The sequence below is a fragment of the Oncorhynchus tshawytscha genome, linkage group LG19, assembly GCF_018296145.1.
Source record: "Oncorhynchus tshawytscha isolate Ot180627B linkage group LG19, Otsh_v2.0, whole genome shotgun sequence".
NCBI lineage: Eukaryota > Metazoa > Chordata > Actinopteri > Salmoniformes > Salmonidae > Oncorhynchus > Oncorhynchus tshawytscha.
Genome location: NC_056447.1, coordinates 3,227,840 through 3,246,432, shown reverse-complemented (window position 1 = coordinate 3,246,432; position 18,593 = coordinate 3,227,840). Strand labels below are relative to the sequence as shown.

General features: G+C 40.6%; 1 protein-coding gene across 3 annotated transcripts in view; it reads left to right on the top strand.

Moving 5' to 3' along the window:
* Nucleotides 1-10,439, top strand: part of LOC112218227 (GRAM domain-containing protein 4) — a 37,820-nt gene extending 27,381 nt beyond the window's left edge. For all 3 annotated transcript variants that reach the window (XM_042301227.1, XM_024378854.2, XM_042301228.1), the window contains exons 15-19: nucleotides 3,574-3,721; nucleotides 3,955-4,048; nucleotides 6,648-6,738; nucleotides 7,308-7,376; nucleotides 8,134-10,439. In XM_042301227.1, coding sequence (XP_042157161.1) covers nucleotides 3,574-3,721; nucleotides 3,955-4,048; nucleotides 6,648-6,738; nucleotides 7,308-7,376; nucleotides 8,134-8,241 — 510 coding nt within the window. In that variant the 3' untranslated portion in view covers nucleotides 8,242-10,439. The remainder of the gene's footprint in view (nucleotides 1-3,573; nucleotides 3,722-3,954; nucleotides 4,049-6,647; nucleotides 6,739-7,307; nucleotides 7,377-8,133) is intronic.
* The last annotated feature ends 8,154 nt before the right edge of the window (nucleotides 10,440-18,593 follow it).

The following is an 18,593-nucleotide window of genomic DNA, read 5'->3' as shown; positions in this document are numbered from 1 at the left end:
ATTAGAAAACATTTCTAAAAACAGTTTTTTAAAACTTTGTCATTACGGGGTATTGTGTGAAGATTGAACATTAATTGAATCAATTTGAGAATAAAGCTGTAACATAAACAAATGTGGAAAAGGTCAAGGGGTCTGAATACTTTCCGAATGCACTGAAGGTACGTGTACTATTGATGTGTGTCAAAGTCACAGTTCATCCCTAATTAATGTTGGTGGTCACAGCAGCTGGGAACTGTGGCAATCCTTAAGTTTGTGTCTGATCACCTGAGTTCTCTGTTTTTCCTCTCTCAGCTCTCTGGGTGTGAAAAGGTAGGGCTCCCTAGGGTGCACTTTGGTTGGCGAGTGTCTGTATTTGCGCCACCATCGTGTGTATGTGTCATTAGAGATAAGCTGCATTCCAAATCGACCCCTTGCCCCTTTGGATATCAGCAGCAGAGCAATGCTTACCGTGTCTTATGTGAAGGATCAAAATGTGGCCTTGTCTTTTAAACATGTGCATCTACCACAGTGCTGTTGAAAGTGTTATTTTCCATGTGGCACCAAAGTAGAGACACCTAATGGTGTATTGAATGTTAATTTTGTATCCATTCTCATAGACACGATCAGAAGGAACCATATATTCAAAGTAGTGCTGTGTGTTGAGGAAGTAACTAGAAGCTAGAAACTGCTCATTGGTTCTTTTTGAAAGATAGTGGTTTGTTAATAGTATTAGTATTTGTAATATCATACCGGTAACTACTCTTCCACAAAATCCCATACAATTATTCAAGGTTGTTTTATAATGTCCTAATAGTTAGCAATACTTATCAGTGTGTTCGGGCCAGTTTGTGTTTTCTAGAGAAAAATCCTGCCAATGGTCAGCAAAAACAAATGAAAGTCAAATCAAATTGTATTTGTCACATGCGCTGAACACAACTGGTATAGACTTTACTGTGAAACGCTTGATTATGAGCCCTTCCCAACGATGCAGAGTTGAAAAATAAAATGGTAACTATAGGAATAAAATAAATAAGAATGGAGCCATATACAGGGAGTACCAGATCAATGTGCAGAGGTACGAGGCATCATGAAGGCAGGGTAAAGTGACTAGGCTTCAGGATAGATAATAATAAGGTATTAGAGGTACGAGGCATCATGAAGGCAGGGTGAAGTGACTAGGCTTCAGGATAGATAATAATAAGGTATTAGAGGTACGAGGCATCATGAAGGCAGGGTAAAGTGACAAGGCATCAGGATAGATAATAATAAGGTATTAGAGGTACGAGGCATCATGAAGGCAGGGTAAAGTGACAAGGCATCAGGATAGATAATAATAAGGTATTAGAGGTACGAGGCATCATGAAGGCAGGGTAAAGTGACAAGGCATCAGGATAGATAATAATAAGGTATTAGAGGTACGAGGCATCATGAAGGCAGGGTAAAGTGACTAGGCATCAGGATAGATAATAATAAGGTATTAGAGGTACGAGGCATCATGAAGGCAGGGTAAAGTGACTAGGCATCAGGATAGATAATAATAAGGTATTAGAGGTAGAGGCATCATGAAGGCAGGGTAAAGTGACTAGGCTTCAGGATAGATAATAATAAGGTATTAGAGGTACGAGGCATCATGAAGGCAGGGTGAAGTGACTAGGCTTCAGGATAGATAATAATAAGGTATTAGAGGTACGAGGCATCATGAAGGCAGGGTAAAGTGACAAGGCATCAGGATAGATAATAATAAGGTATTTGAGGTAGATATGTACATGAAGGCAGGGTAAAGTGACAAGGCATCAGGATAGATAATAATAAGGTATTTGAGGTAGATATGTACATGAAGGCAGGGTGAAGTGACTAGGCATCAGGATAGATAATAATAAGGTATTTGAGGTAGATATGTACATGAAGGCAGGGTGAAGTGACTAGGCATCAGGATAGATAATAATAAGGTATTTGAGGTAGATATGTTCATGAAGGCAGGGTGAAGTGACTAGGCATCAGGATAGATAATAATAAGGTATTAGAGGTACAAGGCATCATGAAGGCAGGGTAAAGTGACTAGGCATCAGGATAGATAATAATAAGGTATTAGAGGTACAAGGCATCATGAAGGCAGGGTAAAGTGACTAGCGCTATGCTAAGAGGGTGGTGTTTCTGCGGTCAAGGACGGTGCATTTGGTATACCAAGCGGGGAAGCAGCCAGTCAAGATGCTCTCGATGGTGCAGCTGTATAACTTTTTGAGGAGCCTAGGGCCCATGCCAAATCATTCCAGCCTCCTGAGGGGGGAAAAGGCCCTGCTGTGCACTCTTCACAACTGTGCAGGTGTGTGTGGACCATGTTTAGTCCTTAGTGATGTGGACGCCAAGGAACTTGAAGCTCTCGACCCGCTCCACAACAGCCCAATCGATGTGGATGGGGGCCTGCTCTCCCCTCTTTCTCCTATAGTCCACGATCAGCTCCTTGGTTTTACTAATGTTGAGGGAGAAGGTGTTGTGCTGGCACCACACTGTGCTGGCACCACAGGTCTCTGACCTCTTCCCTGTAGGTTGACTCATCACCAACCACAATCGTGTCGTTAGCAAACTTGATGATGGTGTTGTAGTCATGCGTGGCCACGCAGTCATAGGTGAACAGGGAGTACAGGAGGGGACTAAGCACACATCCCTGAGGTGTACCCGTGTTGTGGGCCTGCGTGGCGGAGGTGTTGTTGCCTACCTTACCACCTGTGGCTGGTCCGTTAGGATGCCCAGGATCCAGTTGCAGAGGGAGGGGTTCAGTCCCAGGGTCCCTGGCTTGGTGATGAGCTTGGAGGTTACTATGGTGTTGAAAGCTGAGCTGTAGTTTATGAATAGCATTGTCGCGTAGTTATTTCCCCTCTTGTCCAGGTGGGAGATGGCAGTGTGAAGTGCAATTGAGATTGCATCTTCTGTGGATCTGTTGGGGACTAGGCGAATTGGAGTGGGTCTGGGATGATGGTGTTGATGTGTGTCTTGACCAGCCTTTCAAAGCACTTTATAATTACACATGTGAGTGCTACAGGGCGATAGTCATTTACGCAGGGTACTTTGGAGCTCTTGGGAAACATGGACAATGGTGGTCAGCTTGAAACATGTTGGGGTAACAGACTGGGACAAGGAGAGATTGAAAATGTCTGTGAAGACACTTGCCAGTTGGTCTGCGCATGCTTTGAGAAAACCTGTCCAGTCATTTTTCATGTTTCTTTAGAAGGAAAGGTTGTTATATACAGTACAGGGCATGAGTCCATTGCGTCATGCTTTGCATGAGACACACCATAAACCTATCCTTCACATCCCCATAAGCATTGTATCCAATGCTCTCCACTAGTACCCCGGCCAATATGCACTGCTAACCATAAAACTGTGTACGCTTTGAGTCACCTGCAGTGAAGTTGACTGAGTGATGCTGATGACCAAGTTAAGCCACTGGTTTGAGAGAGCCTGCTATAATACACACAAACTGCTTAGGTCTAGCCAATTCCCTTCCCACACTCTGTTCCTAGTCTAAAATGCTGACCTCTCTCCATCCTTCCTTCTATCCTACCATTCTTATCCCCGCTCTCTCTTTCTCTTTAGATCCATCCGACGGTAGCTCACAGCAGTCTAGGAACAGCCTTACCATGTGGTATCAGTCTAGAGGAACAGACTGGCAGAGCCTACAATACTAAGAAGGGGGCTTTCCACGAGGTCTTCAATCTTTCTGGGGATGAGCGCCCCCTAGCAGGTCGGTAGAGCACTACATGATAATTCTCAGGAGCGACAGCTGACTTTGTGCCTGGATCACCACCTCACCCTTTTCCATGTTGACCTATTTCCATAGTTGTTGTTGATGAATTTAGTGTTTATCGATTGTGTTATGTTGGTGCAGTGCAAGCAGTGAAACCATGAGTATTGACTGTGTTTGTTGGCAGTGTGTCAGACCTGATATATGTGTGTGTCGACTGGTTTCGTTGGCAGTGTGTGAGAATGGCTGGCGATGCTGCTTGATCAACAGGGACAGGAAGAGTCCCACAGACTACATCCGTAATGGTGTGCTCTTTGTCACTGAAAAGTAAGCCAAAAACTGCTAATACCTACAGTGCCTTGCGAAAGTATTCGGCCCCCTTGAACTTTGCGACCTTTTGCCACATTTCAGGCTTCAAACATAAAGATATAAAACTGTATTTTTTTGTGAAGAATCAACAACAAGTGGGACACAATCATGAAGTGGAACGACATTTATTGGATATTTCAAACTTTTTTAACAAATCAAAAACTGAAAAATTGGGCGTGCAAAATTGTTCAGCCCCCTTAAGTTAATACTTTGTAGCGCCACCTTTTGCTGCGATTACAGCTGTAAGTCGCTTGGGGTATGTCTCTATCAGTTTTGTACATCGAGAGACTGAAATTTTTTCCCATTCCTCCTTGCAAAACAGCTCGAACTCAGTGAGGTTGGATGGAGAGCATTTGTGAACAGCAGTTTTCAGTTCTTTCCACAGATTCTCGATTGGATTCAGGTCTGGACTTTGACTTGGCCATTCTAACACCTGGATATGTTTATTTTTGAACCATTCCATTGTAGATTTTGCTTTGTTTTGGATCATTGTCTTGTTGGAAGACAAATCTCTGTCCCAGTCTCAGGTCTTTTGCAGACTCCATCAGGTTTTCTTCCAGAATGGTCCTGTATTTGGCTCCATCCATCTTCCCATCAATTTTAACCATCTTCCCTGTCCCTGCTGAAGAAAAGCAGGCCCAAACCATGATGCTGCCACCACCATGTTTGACAGTGGGGATGGTGTATTCAGGGTGATGAGCTGTGTTGCTTTTACGCCAAACATAACGTTTTGCATTGTTGCCAAAAAGTTCAATTTTGGTTTCATCTGACCAGAGCACCTTCTTCCACATGTTTGGTGTGTCTCCCAGGTGGCTTGTGGCAAACTTTAAACGACACTTTTTATGGATATCTTTAAGAAATGGCTTTCTTCTTGCCACTCTTCCATAAAGGCCAGATTTGTGCAATATACGACTGATTGTTGTCCTATGGACAGAGTCTCCCACCTCAGCTGTAGATCTCTGCAGTTCATCCAGAGTGATCATGGGCCTCTTGGCTGCATCTCTGATCAGTCTTCTCCTTGTATGAGCTGAAAGTTTAGAGGGACGGCCAGGTCTTGGTAGATTTGCAGTGGTCTGATACTTCTTCCATTTCAATATTATCGCTTGCACAGTGCTCCTTGGGATGTTTAAAGCTTGGGAAATCTTTTTGTATCCAAATCCGGCTTTAAACTTCTTCACAACAGTATCTCGGACCTGCCTGGTGTGTTCCTTGTTCTTCATGATGCTCTCTGCGCTTTTAACGGACCTCTGAGACTATCACAGTGCAGGTGCATTTATACAGAGACTTGATTACACACAGGTGGATTGTATTTATCATCATTAGTCATTTAGGTCAACAGTGGATCATTCAGAGATCCTCACTGAACTTCTGGAGAGAGTTTGCTGCACTGAAAGTAAAGGGGCTGAATAATTTTGCACGCCCAATTGTTCAGTTTTTGATTTGTTAAAAAAGTTTGAAATATCCAATAAATGTCGTTCCACTTCATGATTGTGTCCCACTTGTTGTTGATTCTTCACAAAAAATACAGTTTTATATCTTTATGTTTGAAGCCGGAAATGTGGCAAAAGGTCGCAAAGTTCAAGGGGGCCGAATACTTTCGCAAGGCACTGTAGCTGTCACATGTAGATATGTACACTGAGTATACCAAACATTAGGAACACCATACCCTGTTCAAAGGCACTTAAAATCTTATCTTGCCCATTCACCCTCTGAATGGCGCACATACACAATCAATATCTCAATGGTCTCAAGGCATAAAAATACTTTTTTTAAAAATTGTATTTATTTTTATTTAAGTCGGTTAAGAACATATTTACAGTTAAGAACATATTTATTTACAATAAAAATGAAATAAAAATATATAGGACAAGAGACACCACATAAAGAGAGACCTGAGACAACAGCATAGCATGGCAGAATAGCTTCTTTAAAAAAACCTAGAGTTGATGTCCGGGCCCCCGTGGAAATCGAATTAGCATAATACAAAAATCCCCATCAAAATCCTTCAGTTTAAGCTGGAGATATGTTTCTACGCCTCGGAAAGCTCTCAATCCACCGCGTCCGCCGATGTCGCACGTTCGCATCGGAGGCGAAAGGTGACAGAGAGCTAGAGCGGTGTTTGTCAAATCGTGAGACATCCCGAAAATCGGTCTCCTCACAAAATCGTCTGTAGCGTCTGAACGGGCTTGGCCTACAAAACTATTATGACCCCTCGGATGGTAACCTGAGACTCACAAACATGATGGTGTTCGACAACCCCGACAAGCGTCTTGGGACTCGTCTGAAGGGCTTAGACTGTTATGGGTTAGCCTGTCTCCTGCCTTTTTCAACTACACTGATTTGAAGTGGACTTAACAAGGGACATCAATAAAGGGATAATAGCTTTCACCTGGATTCACCTGGTCAGTCGGTCATGGGAAGAACAGGTGTCCTTTTAATGTTTTGTATGCTCAGTCTCTGCATGTGCTCTTGCAGCACCCTTTTGGGTGTTTTGTATTGGCCTGTGTTCAGGTGTAATGTGTCCTTCTCTGTGCTTACAAAGTGTTTCCCTCCCCAGTTACCTTTGCTTTGAAAGCTCAAGCTGCAGGTCAAATTCCTCTAAAAAGAATAAAGTCATCAAACTGATTGACATCACTGATATTCAGAAGGTGGGTTTCTCTATTTTCACTTCACCTTCTGTCCAATGTCTAAATTCATTGGTTGAACAAAAATTTGAGTTGAGTTGTATCCATATTTTCTGTACCATGCCGAGGTATACAGTATTACCGAATGTGCACACAAGGGGTGCTATTTCCAAATGATAAAGGGAACTTTGCAGTAGTTTAGGAATCACAAAGACAGACGCGACAGGACAGGGATCTTTGTTTACTAGTGTTTAAATAAAATGTAAAAAATTATTCATTTTTATTTTTTTTTATTTTTGAGGCACAAATCATTTATGCAAGAAGGATCTTGATCCAGGAGGATGCATAGCTGGAGCCCTATTGCTGGATATAATTTATTTTACACATCTTAGATTTCTTATAGTTATAAGCAGTGGCAGAACACGCACACCCAAACCCCCAAAAATAAACATTATTTTTTTACAGTATTGAAAATCATACAATCAGTATTTCGGTATAAATGGTATCGCCCAAGACTACTAAAAATCGACTTCTGCAGCAGAATGTTAAGCTTGTCTGAGCTTATCTGGTGTTTTGTTTTGTTTGTTCCACAGTACAAAGTCTTGTCTGTATTACCTGGGTCTGGAATGGGAATCTCCATAGCAACACCGTCCACCCAGAAGGTAGTTACACTTATGGACAGTCCATTTTAGACCATGTTTCTTTTCTCTCTATTTAGGTCTGATTTGTTTTGTCAAATATGCTGTTAAATATATAAAACTACAAGATGGAATAACAAGTGCATTACATTAGAACATCATGAACGACTGTAGCTGTTAAAGTAAATCAATCAACAAAAGGGGACTTACCTAGTCCAGTGGAGACCCAAGGAACCTTGAGTGAACGGATTTGGTATCTCATGTTTTTACACTTTAGTTTTTATATATACTTTAACAACAAAGTGAGGTAAGTTGGAAGCTTGTATAGTAGAGCTTTGTAAACAAAAATGAAGTAATTAAGTGATCTACGGGACTAACCAGCCTACCTTTTGCGACAGGATGCATTGGTGAGTATTAAAACGGTCACCTGTGATCGAGCGAAAGGCACCTATGGTAGAGTGGTGACTGCTGCTATCTGCTAAATGGTATCACCATAGACAAGATCTGGTAGGAAAGTTGACTGTACAATCTGCTTTCTGCTATTTAGGGACATTAAATCTTAGCTTTTTAACTAGCTCATCGGTATGGTTTTTAAACATTAAAATCTTTGTCAATTCAAAAGAACAGATATTTATAGGCAGGAACCCAATCATTGAGCTCCATGACAGCTTTTTGACAGGTTTATCAACGCCTAAAATAATCTTCCAAATAATATCCCCACCTATTATCACTGTCTTTCTATCCCCCTCACGCTCTCCTTTATTTACCCGTTCTCTCTCAGCCGTTGGTGTTTGGTGCCATGATCCACAGGGACGAGGCCTTTGAAGCCATCTTCACACAGTACACGAAGAAAGTGACCATGACCACAGCCACCAACCCTGAGACCTAACATACAAAAGTGGCTGCCTTCACCAGGGATGTCCTATACTGACGCAGAGAGTTCTCTATGTAGTACACTGCTTCTGGCCAATTAGTATATCTGCAAGTATGTTATGCTAGTGTCCATGCCAAGGTGGTGGATTCCTCCACCAAGCCACATTAGGTTAGTATGTGAGGATGGTATCCACTTGATCTGAGGCCTGGTCCATCACTATAAAGCCCAAGATCTTTGTATCCTCTCGCTGATAACCACAACTTCTCATTAGGTCTAAGGGACTACAACTGGACCCGCACACCATCTCTGCCTCCTACTGGTTCGGTCGAGGCTATTACATTCAGGAGGAGGCTGGATCTCTTTGCCTATCTGACAGGACTGCCTGGCACTCCCATTTTGTGTATCACACACATTGATGCTATTTGCTCCAATTGTTGCTCTCCTTCAATAGGATGCATTTGGTTTGATATAGATATCATTGGTGGCCTTGCACAGGTCTTAACTCACATTTTGTAAAGTGCACCAGAAACCACGTTGATGAATACCTCGAGCCTTCATGTTTCTCAGTTAATGAAAGTGCTTTAGATATCATTTCTGCAATAGCCTTTAGGTGTAAGTGTTTTATTTAGCCTTTTTTTTCTGAGAGAGGAGGAACGGAACGGGAGTCATTTAATGATCAGCAGCCAAAAGCCTGAAGTTATTGTATTTGATATCTTTCTCGCACACATTTTTGTCTCGGCAAAGAAAAGGTATGGATTTACATGGATTTAATCATTGACATGATTTCCATTAAGGAGTTATGATGCATTCATAAGCACCGCATAAACATGACCTAATGTCAACATAGTCTTTCTGAAGCCTCAGAGTATATTTATTATGTAGAACAATATGTGACTTGTAATATGTGACATCCTACATAACTAATTGGTTCAGTAAAAAACAATAACTTATGTAGTTTTTGTGGAATGTTTATGAATGTACTATAAGTACTTTATGGGACAGATTACATGTAAATCTATCTCCAAAAAAGCAGGAGCCTTTTCTACACTTCCTTGTTCCACCACAATGCCTTACCTAATTCTCTCACAGATTTAGGCCAGGATTCAAACCAATGCAGCACTGCACTTTCTACTGATTCTGACGTGTAACTTCAGGTAAATTGCCATTGGATCACTCATCACGAAACCACATGTTCTTAAAAGTCGAGTGCAGTGCAATGCCGGTTATTTGTGTTAGTTTGAATCCCGGACAAAAATGTTGGCAATAAAGTTTTCTTTTTGGTTTTGACAGCAAACGGGAATGGGGTTTATATTAAAATGCTAGTAACCTTGTCAAGAGGTTCGGACGTCTTGGTGTAATGGTTAAGGTGTTGGCTTGAAGGTCGCTGGACCCGGCTTTGAGTGCCGGTCGGGGCTACCCCCTGAATTTGCTACATTGGTGTCAGAAGTGCGATGGTGTCTGTGAGGCCATCGGAGAGGCGTGTACACCTGAAGGACTTGGTATAGAGAAAGTATGGGGGGGGGGCCCTCTCCCGAAGGAAGGGGGTAATGTAGCGTCCTTAACCCAACACCTTGCGACCTCGTCAAGATGTTCAGAGCTCTTGGCGTAACGGTTAAGGTGTTGGCTACAATATGTTCTAGTTGAGCACATGCTAGGGAGGCTAACTGGACATTTGCTTGATGCCTTTTAGTCTACACCAAGTAATTTAGGTATCTCACTCGCCAAGTCCCTCAAAAAAGTTAGATATACTTAAAAAGCACAGAATGTACTGTCTGTGTGCCAAAATCTTTACTTTATTTCACTGCTTCTCATTTAGTTATTTCACCCTATATCTGTAATGTTTACAGATGTTAGCTTCTGAACTCCACTGCTTTAAGTCAGTTTGATTCCTTGTAAGACTATGAGGTCATGAAGACTGACTGGGTACGTCTTGTGATGGAGAACTTCTGAATGCTGATAAACCAGCCAATCAAAGACTCCCCCTGGGTTTAGCCACACTCTTTGCCAGTGGATGGTGAATTGAAAGGTGTCAATTCGTGGAGTCATGTTGCTTCCAAATCTGTTTGAATCACCACTCGCTAAACAATGTCAATATATGGCATGGCCGTCAACTTGAAGATGGAAAATCCTCATTATAGTACCGTGTGTGTCCCAAACTATCGAATGTGTTGTGAAAAAAAAAAAGTCTTGCTAATCAATCATGCCCTTGTTGATCGATCATCCTTTTCGTCGCTTGCTAATTCCCAGTATGATGGTAATGGCTTCACCAAGTCCTCTGGTAGGTTTTTGTGTAGTTTCTGCCACACTGTTATGCTCACCTACCATGTCATTTCACAATAGTTAAGGAGGATCAACACGGGATACATTTTCAGAGGAGGATGCATATTGTCTCTATGGTTCTGTGTCAGAGGGGCAGAGATGGTTTCAACCACTGAGGCTTGCCAACTGAAAACTGCAGTAGTAATCATGTGGCCTCTGTGTTAAACAAGTACTGGGCCTTCAGAAAGTATTCATACCCATTGACTGTTGTGTTGCAGCCTGAATTTAAAAAATAATAATAATAATAATTTCTCTCAACCATCTGCACACAATACCCTATAAATGACAAAGTGAAAACATGTTTTTAGAAAATGAATTAAAAAAAATAATAATAATAATCATTTCTCTCAACCGTCTGCACACAATACCCTATAAATGACAAAGTGAAAACATGTTTTTAGAAAATGTAGCAAATGTATTGAAATGAAATGTAGCTTTCCACACCTTGTTTGTGCAACAGTTGGCCATTTTTAAAAGTTGTTTGTTTACCTATCTACCAATAAGTGCCCTTTGAGAGGCATTTGAAAACCTCCCAGGTCTGATGTCGAATCTTTATATGAAATTCACTGCTCGAATTAGGGACCTTAGGCTTGCCCTAACAAAGGGGTTGAATACTTATTGACCCAAGACATTTCAGCTTTTCACTTTTTATTAATTTGTAAAAATGTCTAAAACGTTGATATTATGGAGTGTTGTGTGTAGGCCAGTGACAAAGACATCTAAATTTGATCCTTTTTAAATTCAGGCTGTAACACAACAAAATGTGGAAAAAGTCTAGGGGTGTGAATACTTTCTGAAGACATATTGTATTTATTTGAAATCAAAGTACTTGTTTGCTAATTCATTTTTCATAATACCTTCCCAATCCATATGTAACTGTTTAGGAACGATAACCAGTTACAGTAGGTGTGAATACGTCTTGGTAATTTGCAGTGTCCACTGCCCTCCCAAAAAATTGTACATATGAAATTATGTAATGAACACATTTTAAATCCCTGTAAAGTTTTTAAAGAAAATTGTTTATTGTAAAATGTAAACACATTTTAAAGTAATGATTGTTGGCAGTTTTCTTTCAAGCATCTCAGTAATTTTATCACTTATTTCTTTATCCCTGTAATCTGGGATTATCCCTTGTTGAAGGTGGGCATACACTGGAAAGGTTTGGGACACACTGGGTTAGAAGACCAAGGCAAATATGATTTTGTTTCTGGTGTGAAAGGATCCTTTGGAGAGACATTCGCTTGAATGCTCAGAGTGCAAGAGCTTTGCACTAATTTGTGATTGCTCAGTCTGTACACAAGCATGGTCTAGGTTGAAGTTGCCCCTAGATTCTGATCTTGGGTCAGTTTTGCATATCTCCCACTAATGGTTAAGGTTAGGATTGGGGAGGGGGAGCTGATGACATAGTGGGTCCTCATTTTAAAAGTTTTGTTATGCTTGCGGAATGGTGTGCTACATTGGAATGAATGGAGTGAATCATAGTATTTTACTGTTAGCCATTGTTGCTGTTAATGCTAGTTCGACCACCAGAGGGTGTCAGTGTCTTTATGAAGCTTCTTCGTGCTTGCTTACGTTTCCAAATAATCCTACAGTCCATGTAGGGCAGACATTTTGATTGCTATACCCTATCCGAAAGAACATATTCCAAGGTTTTTAATTAACCTAGTTTTGCCAGACAACACAAAATGTTTTACAAATGGTCTCTCTTTCAAAATATAACTTCCTGGAATAACTTCAGCTCCATGCCTTCTGGTGAAAATCAGCAAATACCCAAATACATCTTAAAACAAGCTATTCTGTTCTTTTTAAATAGTCTTACTTCCCTGTTTTTTTTATTACCTCTCTAAACAAAATATACATGGGTTCTTTGTGATTGCGTATATTAACCTCTCTAGGGTACGCTAGCGTCCCACCTCGTCAACAGCCAGTGAAACTGCAGGGTACCAAATTCAAAACAACAGAAATCCCATAATTAAAGTTCCTCAAACATACAAGTATTTTAAAGCCTTAGGAAGCCTTAGGAAGTGCAATATGACCCCATAGACACTGTGTATTTGATAGGCCAAGAAATGAAAAACTACAAACCTCAGATTTCCTACTTCCTGGTTGGATTTATTCTCAGGTTTTTGCCTGCCATATGAATTCTGTTAAACACAGACATCATTCAAACAGTTTTAGAAACGTCAGAGTGTTTTCTATCCAAATCTACTAATTATATGCATATTCTAGCTTTTATGGCTGAGTAGCAGGCAGTTTAATTTGGGCACGCTTTTCATCCAAAATTCCCAATGCTGCCCCCTACCCTAGTTGTTAATCATATTTAGGAAAAGTCGGGGACAGGTGGGTTCAAGGTTTTTATTGAAAAGACATGAAGCTGTAGGCCTAAGAGTGCTGTTTACTGTAGCTGTCTTAATTTCTTATGGCTGCCATCCCGTTAACAGGATAATTGTCATCAACAACCGCTGAATTGCATAGCGCTACATTCAAACAATATTATTAAAAATATTTATATTCATGAAATCACAAGTGCAATATAGGAAAACACAGCTTAGCCTTTTGTTAATCCACCTGTCGTGTCAGATTTTGAAAATATGCTTTACAGCGAAAGCAATCCAAGCGTTTGTGTAAGTTTATCGATCGCTCAACAAAACATTATGTACATCTAGCATCAAGTAGCTTGGTCACGAAAATCAGAAAAGCAATCAAATTAATCGTTTACCTTTGATCTACGGATGTTTTCACTCACGAGACTCCCAGTTACACAATAAATGTTCCTTTTGTTCCATAAAGATTATTTTTATATCTAAAATACCTCCGTTTGTTTGGCGCGTTATGTTCAGAAGTCTACAGAAAAGAGCGGTCACGACAACGCAGACAAATTCCAAATCGTTTCCGTAATGTCCACAGAAACATGTCAAATGTTTTTTATAATCAACCCTCAGGTTGTTTTTAAAATATATAATCGATAATATATCAACCGCAACTGTCTATCAGTAGGAGAGGGAGAGACAATGGCTGCCCAAACTCTGTTACGCATACAAAACGCTGCTGGCACCCGGCCATACAATGACGCGATGTTATCGTTCTCACTCATTTTTCAAAATAAAAGCCTGAAACTATGTCTAAAGACTGACACCTTGAGGAAGCGATAGGGAAAGGAATCTGGTTGATATCCCTTTAAATGGAGCAAAGGCAGGCTATGGAACATGGAGTTTTCAAAATGGAAGCCACTTCCTGGTTTGATTTTCCTCAGGGTTTCGCCTGCAATATCAGTTCTGTTATACTCACAGACAATATTTTGACAGTTTTGGAAACTTTAGTGTTTTCTATCCAATACTACTAATAATATGCATATATTAGCAACTGACACTGAGGAGCAGGCCGTTTAGTTTGGGCAACTTATTCATCCAAGCTACTCAATACTTCCCCCCCAGCCATAAGAAGTTAACTTACTTACTGGCATAAAGGCCAACTTCAATATACAGTATATCAATCATTCAGTCGTGTATGTCATCACACAGCATCCATGTCTTTTTTAAATAAAATCAAGCATTTTAGTTAAACTAAATAAAGGGAGCCTTGAATAATTAAACAATGAATAAAGCGCAACATTATTGTTGCTAAAGCAATTGAATCCATTAATGCGTTTGACTGTTTCTTATATTGGCCCTCCTAAAGACTTTACAACCTTTTTTTGTTAGAACAGACTACATGGGATTGATTATAATTTGTAAGATATTATTGTATTTGTTGTGCTGTTTATACTGTTAGAAAAATGCATTTTACAGCTGCCTATGTAGACACCTCAGGGTTTCCGTTAGAAAGATATGGCGCTGTACAACGTGACCGGTCGGGAGTAGGCCTAGGCTACTAGGCGACTGTGAGTGAAGAGCAAAATAATCCTAACATTTCCACAACCTAATTGTAGGCTAACCAATAGCCAAATGGAGATTCAGTGGGGGAAAAATCTGATCAAAACCAGTCCCCATGTTTGTGTCAGCAGCACGAAACGGTGCTGAAATGGTTGACCACACGTGGGTAGGCTATTGCTTCAAATCCTATTATAACAATTGGATGACTTTGGGAGTTTCAGTATGCAGCAATTTGTCGCCTTCAATTGCATTAGCCTGCTTTATTCCAATATTTCCTTCATTCAGTGATACTCCCACAGTACTTTATGGCTCCATCCAGTTGTGTGACATGCCTCGCAAACATCCATTAATACATGTAAAGTCCCTAAACTTGGCAAGAGTATATTGTCCTGCTGATAGCCCATCAAGAGTGGATGGCATTCCATTTTATTGGAAAGACTGCTAAACCATTTACATCTGGCCCACAGCGTTATTGTGTACTTACAGTGCACTTTCACTCCATTCTCCGCCTGACTCTCTACAAATTCCACCAGATACTTCTTTCTATTGTTGTTATCCATCCGGTAAAATTCCACAAGTAAATATAATAAATAAAAAACAAATGAAAAAGCTCAGGTCTTAAATATGTGAAACCATTTTTTTTTATATATATGTGTTTACTAGCCGAGGCTATATATCTGCACCATCAAACTGTTAATTTAGCAGACATCACTTGTGTATATTCAGTCAACACATACTTTAAGAATATAACAGAACGTTTTAGTTTCTCTTAGAATAAAAACCTCAGTGTAACAGCTTTAGTAAGTAATAGGATACAGTCCAGCTACAGCTTCTTCTGACAAAGTAGAAACAAGTGGGCAGAGGAAGAGCAATTCTTACACTATTGTTCCAAATTCAATTACCCTCTTCTTCTTCATCCTCATCATTCAGTTCATTCAAACTCAATTGTAATACATTTTGTCCCTCCCATTCAACAACTCCAAATCACTATTGCATGCACTTCAAAGGGACAACTTGAAATGACATGATATAGGTTAAGTAAATAATCAAAAGGAAAAAATATATTATTTATTAGCCTTGTGGATGTATGTATTTTAGGCATGTTATGTGAATTAGGCCTCATGTAAAATCATTGTCAAAAGCGCAAGAAACTGTTTTGCTAGACAAACAGGTACTGTTAGATTATAAAATAATATTATAATGTAAACAGCACTAAATCCTTTACTACAGCATAGCAAAGTTTAAAAAGACGGAAGTGTGAAATTGCTTTATCTGACATTTTTTGGTTGCATGAGGCTTGGTGATCACAGAATCAGTACAATAAACAAACACTGCAAGAACAGAAGCATAGGGCTCACTCACTCATTCCTGGTTCATTCTTTCTGATTTGTCTTTAGCATATCCAGTCTCTCTCTTGCTACGGCTCATTTTGTTTGATTATTATTATATATTAATTATTATATGGATTATAATACATCTACACATTTGTAGGGGTTGATGCATTTTTTGTTAGGGAAAATCAGGTCTGTGATATTGAGTCAGTAATATAAAACTTTAGAGGACTTAAGCCTGGAATACATTGCGAGTTTGGCCATTTAGACTACACTTTAAAATAGGACTCAACTCTGACTGACCGCAGCATCTATCAGTAGTCTAAACTGTGGCACAAATTGGGGGATTTTTTTCACACCTAGCCAAATCCTCGGGTGGTCCCGGAGTTGAGAGAGAACTTGGGTAAATACAATGCTGCAATTGCACTTGACATGTGAACCGACGATTTTCTAAAAATAGAACACTTGTGCCGCTCATGACATTAAACAAAGAGTGTGAGTTATCCACCATGGAGTGGGACAGTGCAGCTCAAAACTGCAGATAACACCAGCTATTGAGAAAGAATACTTGTGGATCTTGTTGATTTTTCTCGCTTCAAGAGGCCTGCTGTCCACCTGGTCATTGTGTGGTTCCAAAGGACAAAGTGTCACCGTTAGATGGATGTGTGGTTTCCAAGAGAAGCCAGCCTGCGACCAGCCGCCGTGGATGACATCCGTTTCCTGCACAGCAATTTGAAGAAATCCGGTGATGAAAGGACTGCTTTTAAAGTTATTGTGTGGTGGAAATTCAACACACCTGAAGTCAATATTTAAATGAATCTTTATTAACAGTTAACTGGAGAGGTTCCAACAAACTTGATGTGCCAATAGGGAACGTCTGTCAGGAGTTCCCCCGGGCGCGGTCCCGTCAGTTCTCTTATATACTGCTTACACAGACATATTTGCATGATTTTACATGATTCATTATTCATCACTAACGTTGGCTCCTGCATTACACTGACCAATACCTCACATGGCTTCCTCTCTCCAAGACCTAGAAACTGAGAGACCTCGGTTCCCATAGCAATGTTCTGGGCGCCCTGCCAAGTTGCTTATCAGTGAGAGTGAGGATTCCTCCATACACGATCAGTCAGTCACCTGCACGAAGCCGTCTAATTGGTTATTAGAAAAGTAGCATTGATTTGATACCCAAACGGAACAGTTTCCCTCACATTCCCTCCTCTTATCACTCTGATAATTATCGTAACATTTTAGGGTAAGCATTAGATTATAGCAAAGTATCAAAGGAGGTTCTATCAAAATATTTCTTTTAAAATCAGCGAATTCAAACACAGAAAACCAGGCACTTCATCCTTTCAAACCCTTCACTCGGTTTCACAATCTAAAATACACATACACTCAGAGGTGACTAAATCTGTCAATGTATAACCATTGTTTGCGAAGGTCTTACCACAATCGGGTTGCAGTGACATTTGTTCTACGCCAACTGTTCCCGAGACTAGTCAAAACATAAAACAAATCCTCTAGGGCCTTCTAAACATGTCAAACAAAAAACAACTTTCAATTCTCACTCATCGTCCTTATCTAAAAGGGGGAAAAGGAAGCTCGTCCAGCGTCGGCAGCTCATCAGTCTCATCATCCTGAGTAGCATTAAACATGATGGCTGCAGAAACCTTGTCAGCTAGGGAGGCACAAATAGCCTTACAACATGTTATTAATACAATTAGATAGACTAAGCAAAAACCAAACGCTGCGGCCCATTGGGCAGTTTGGGATCCCCAACATCCCAACAGACATTTCAAGTTGCAAGCGGCCACTTTGTCGGGAATTGTTCTTCGCCACAGTTTCGATTGTATTTGGCAAGATTGGTAAGTACTGAGCCAGGACAAAAGTGCAGCACTCCTCTCCAATTATTATACAAGTGCACCCCTGACCTGCCAAAAGTTAGTCAAGACCCTCTCTGTTTTGCAGAGCCAATTCATGCAATTTTTTCAGTTCGTCATTTAATTGTTTCAGGGCATTTCGAGCAGCATTGCCAATTTCCTCTACGTGTTTAGAGATATCACAAATTTGATCAAAGTGCGCATGTGACTCCATACCCAAGAAAAGAATACACCAAAGAACCTGGAGGCAGTTGCCTGAGTGTGAGTGATGTCAGCCAGAGACCTCTTATCTCTTCTCATTCCAGGAGATGTATAGGCTCTAAAAGGTCTTAAGACTCTTATCAGTGTTTGGAACGGTTCTCATAGCTGTCACTACAAACCCAACAGTACAACTACCTCCCCAGTTCAGGGGCAGGCTATAGTAAGCCATTTTCCCACACAACCAATAGGTGCCATCTGGGGCTCCTCTCAAAGGGACAATAACATTATAGGCTGACATACCATAAGTAACATTACCAGGTTCCCCAGTGTCGGCATTGTTAACAGTTAATTTACAGGTATTGGATACGTTGTAATACATTGTACAATAACATTCTAGTTCAGCCAAACGATTAACTCCTTCTCCTCTAATACACCAAGTGGTTGTCATCACTCCTGCTACTGTGATGGGTGGGAGTAAAGTATTGTATGGCCTAGCAAACGAAGATGCCCTATCTTCCTACAGTTGTAGCAACTCTAGTCTCTCCCTCCGTCAGCTCCAGCAGGGGCCCCTCTTCCTCTAACTCTTAGGTTTCCATTTTCACTAAGTCCTTTTACTCCTCCAGAGTAGCACATCAGCTGTACCTTCTTCAGTGTATTTCCTTCAACTGTCTTACTGTATAGGTTATAGATGGCTTTATGTCAGACAGTGGGGCTTTTCCCCATTCAATACAAGTTGTAGTTACAGCTGTTTTCAGATCTTG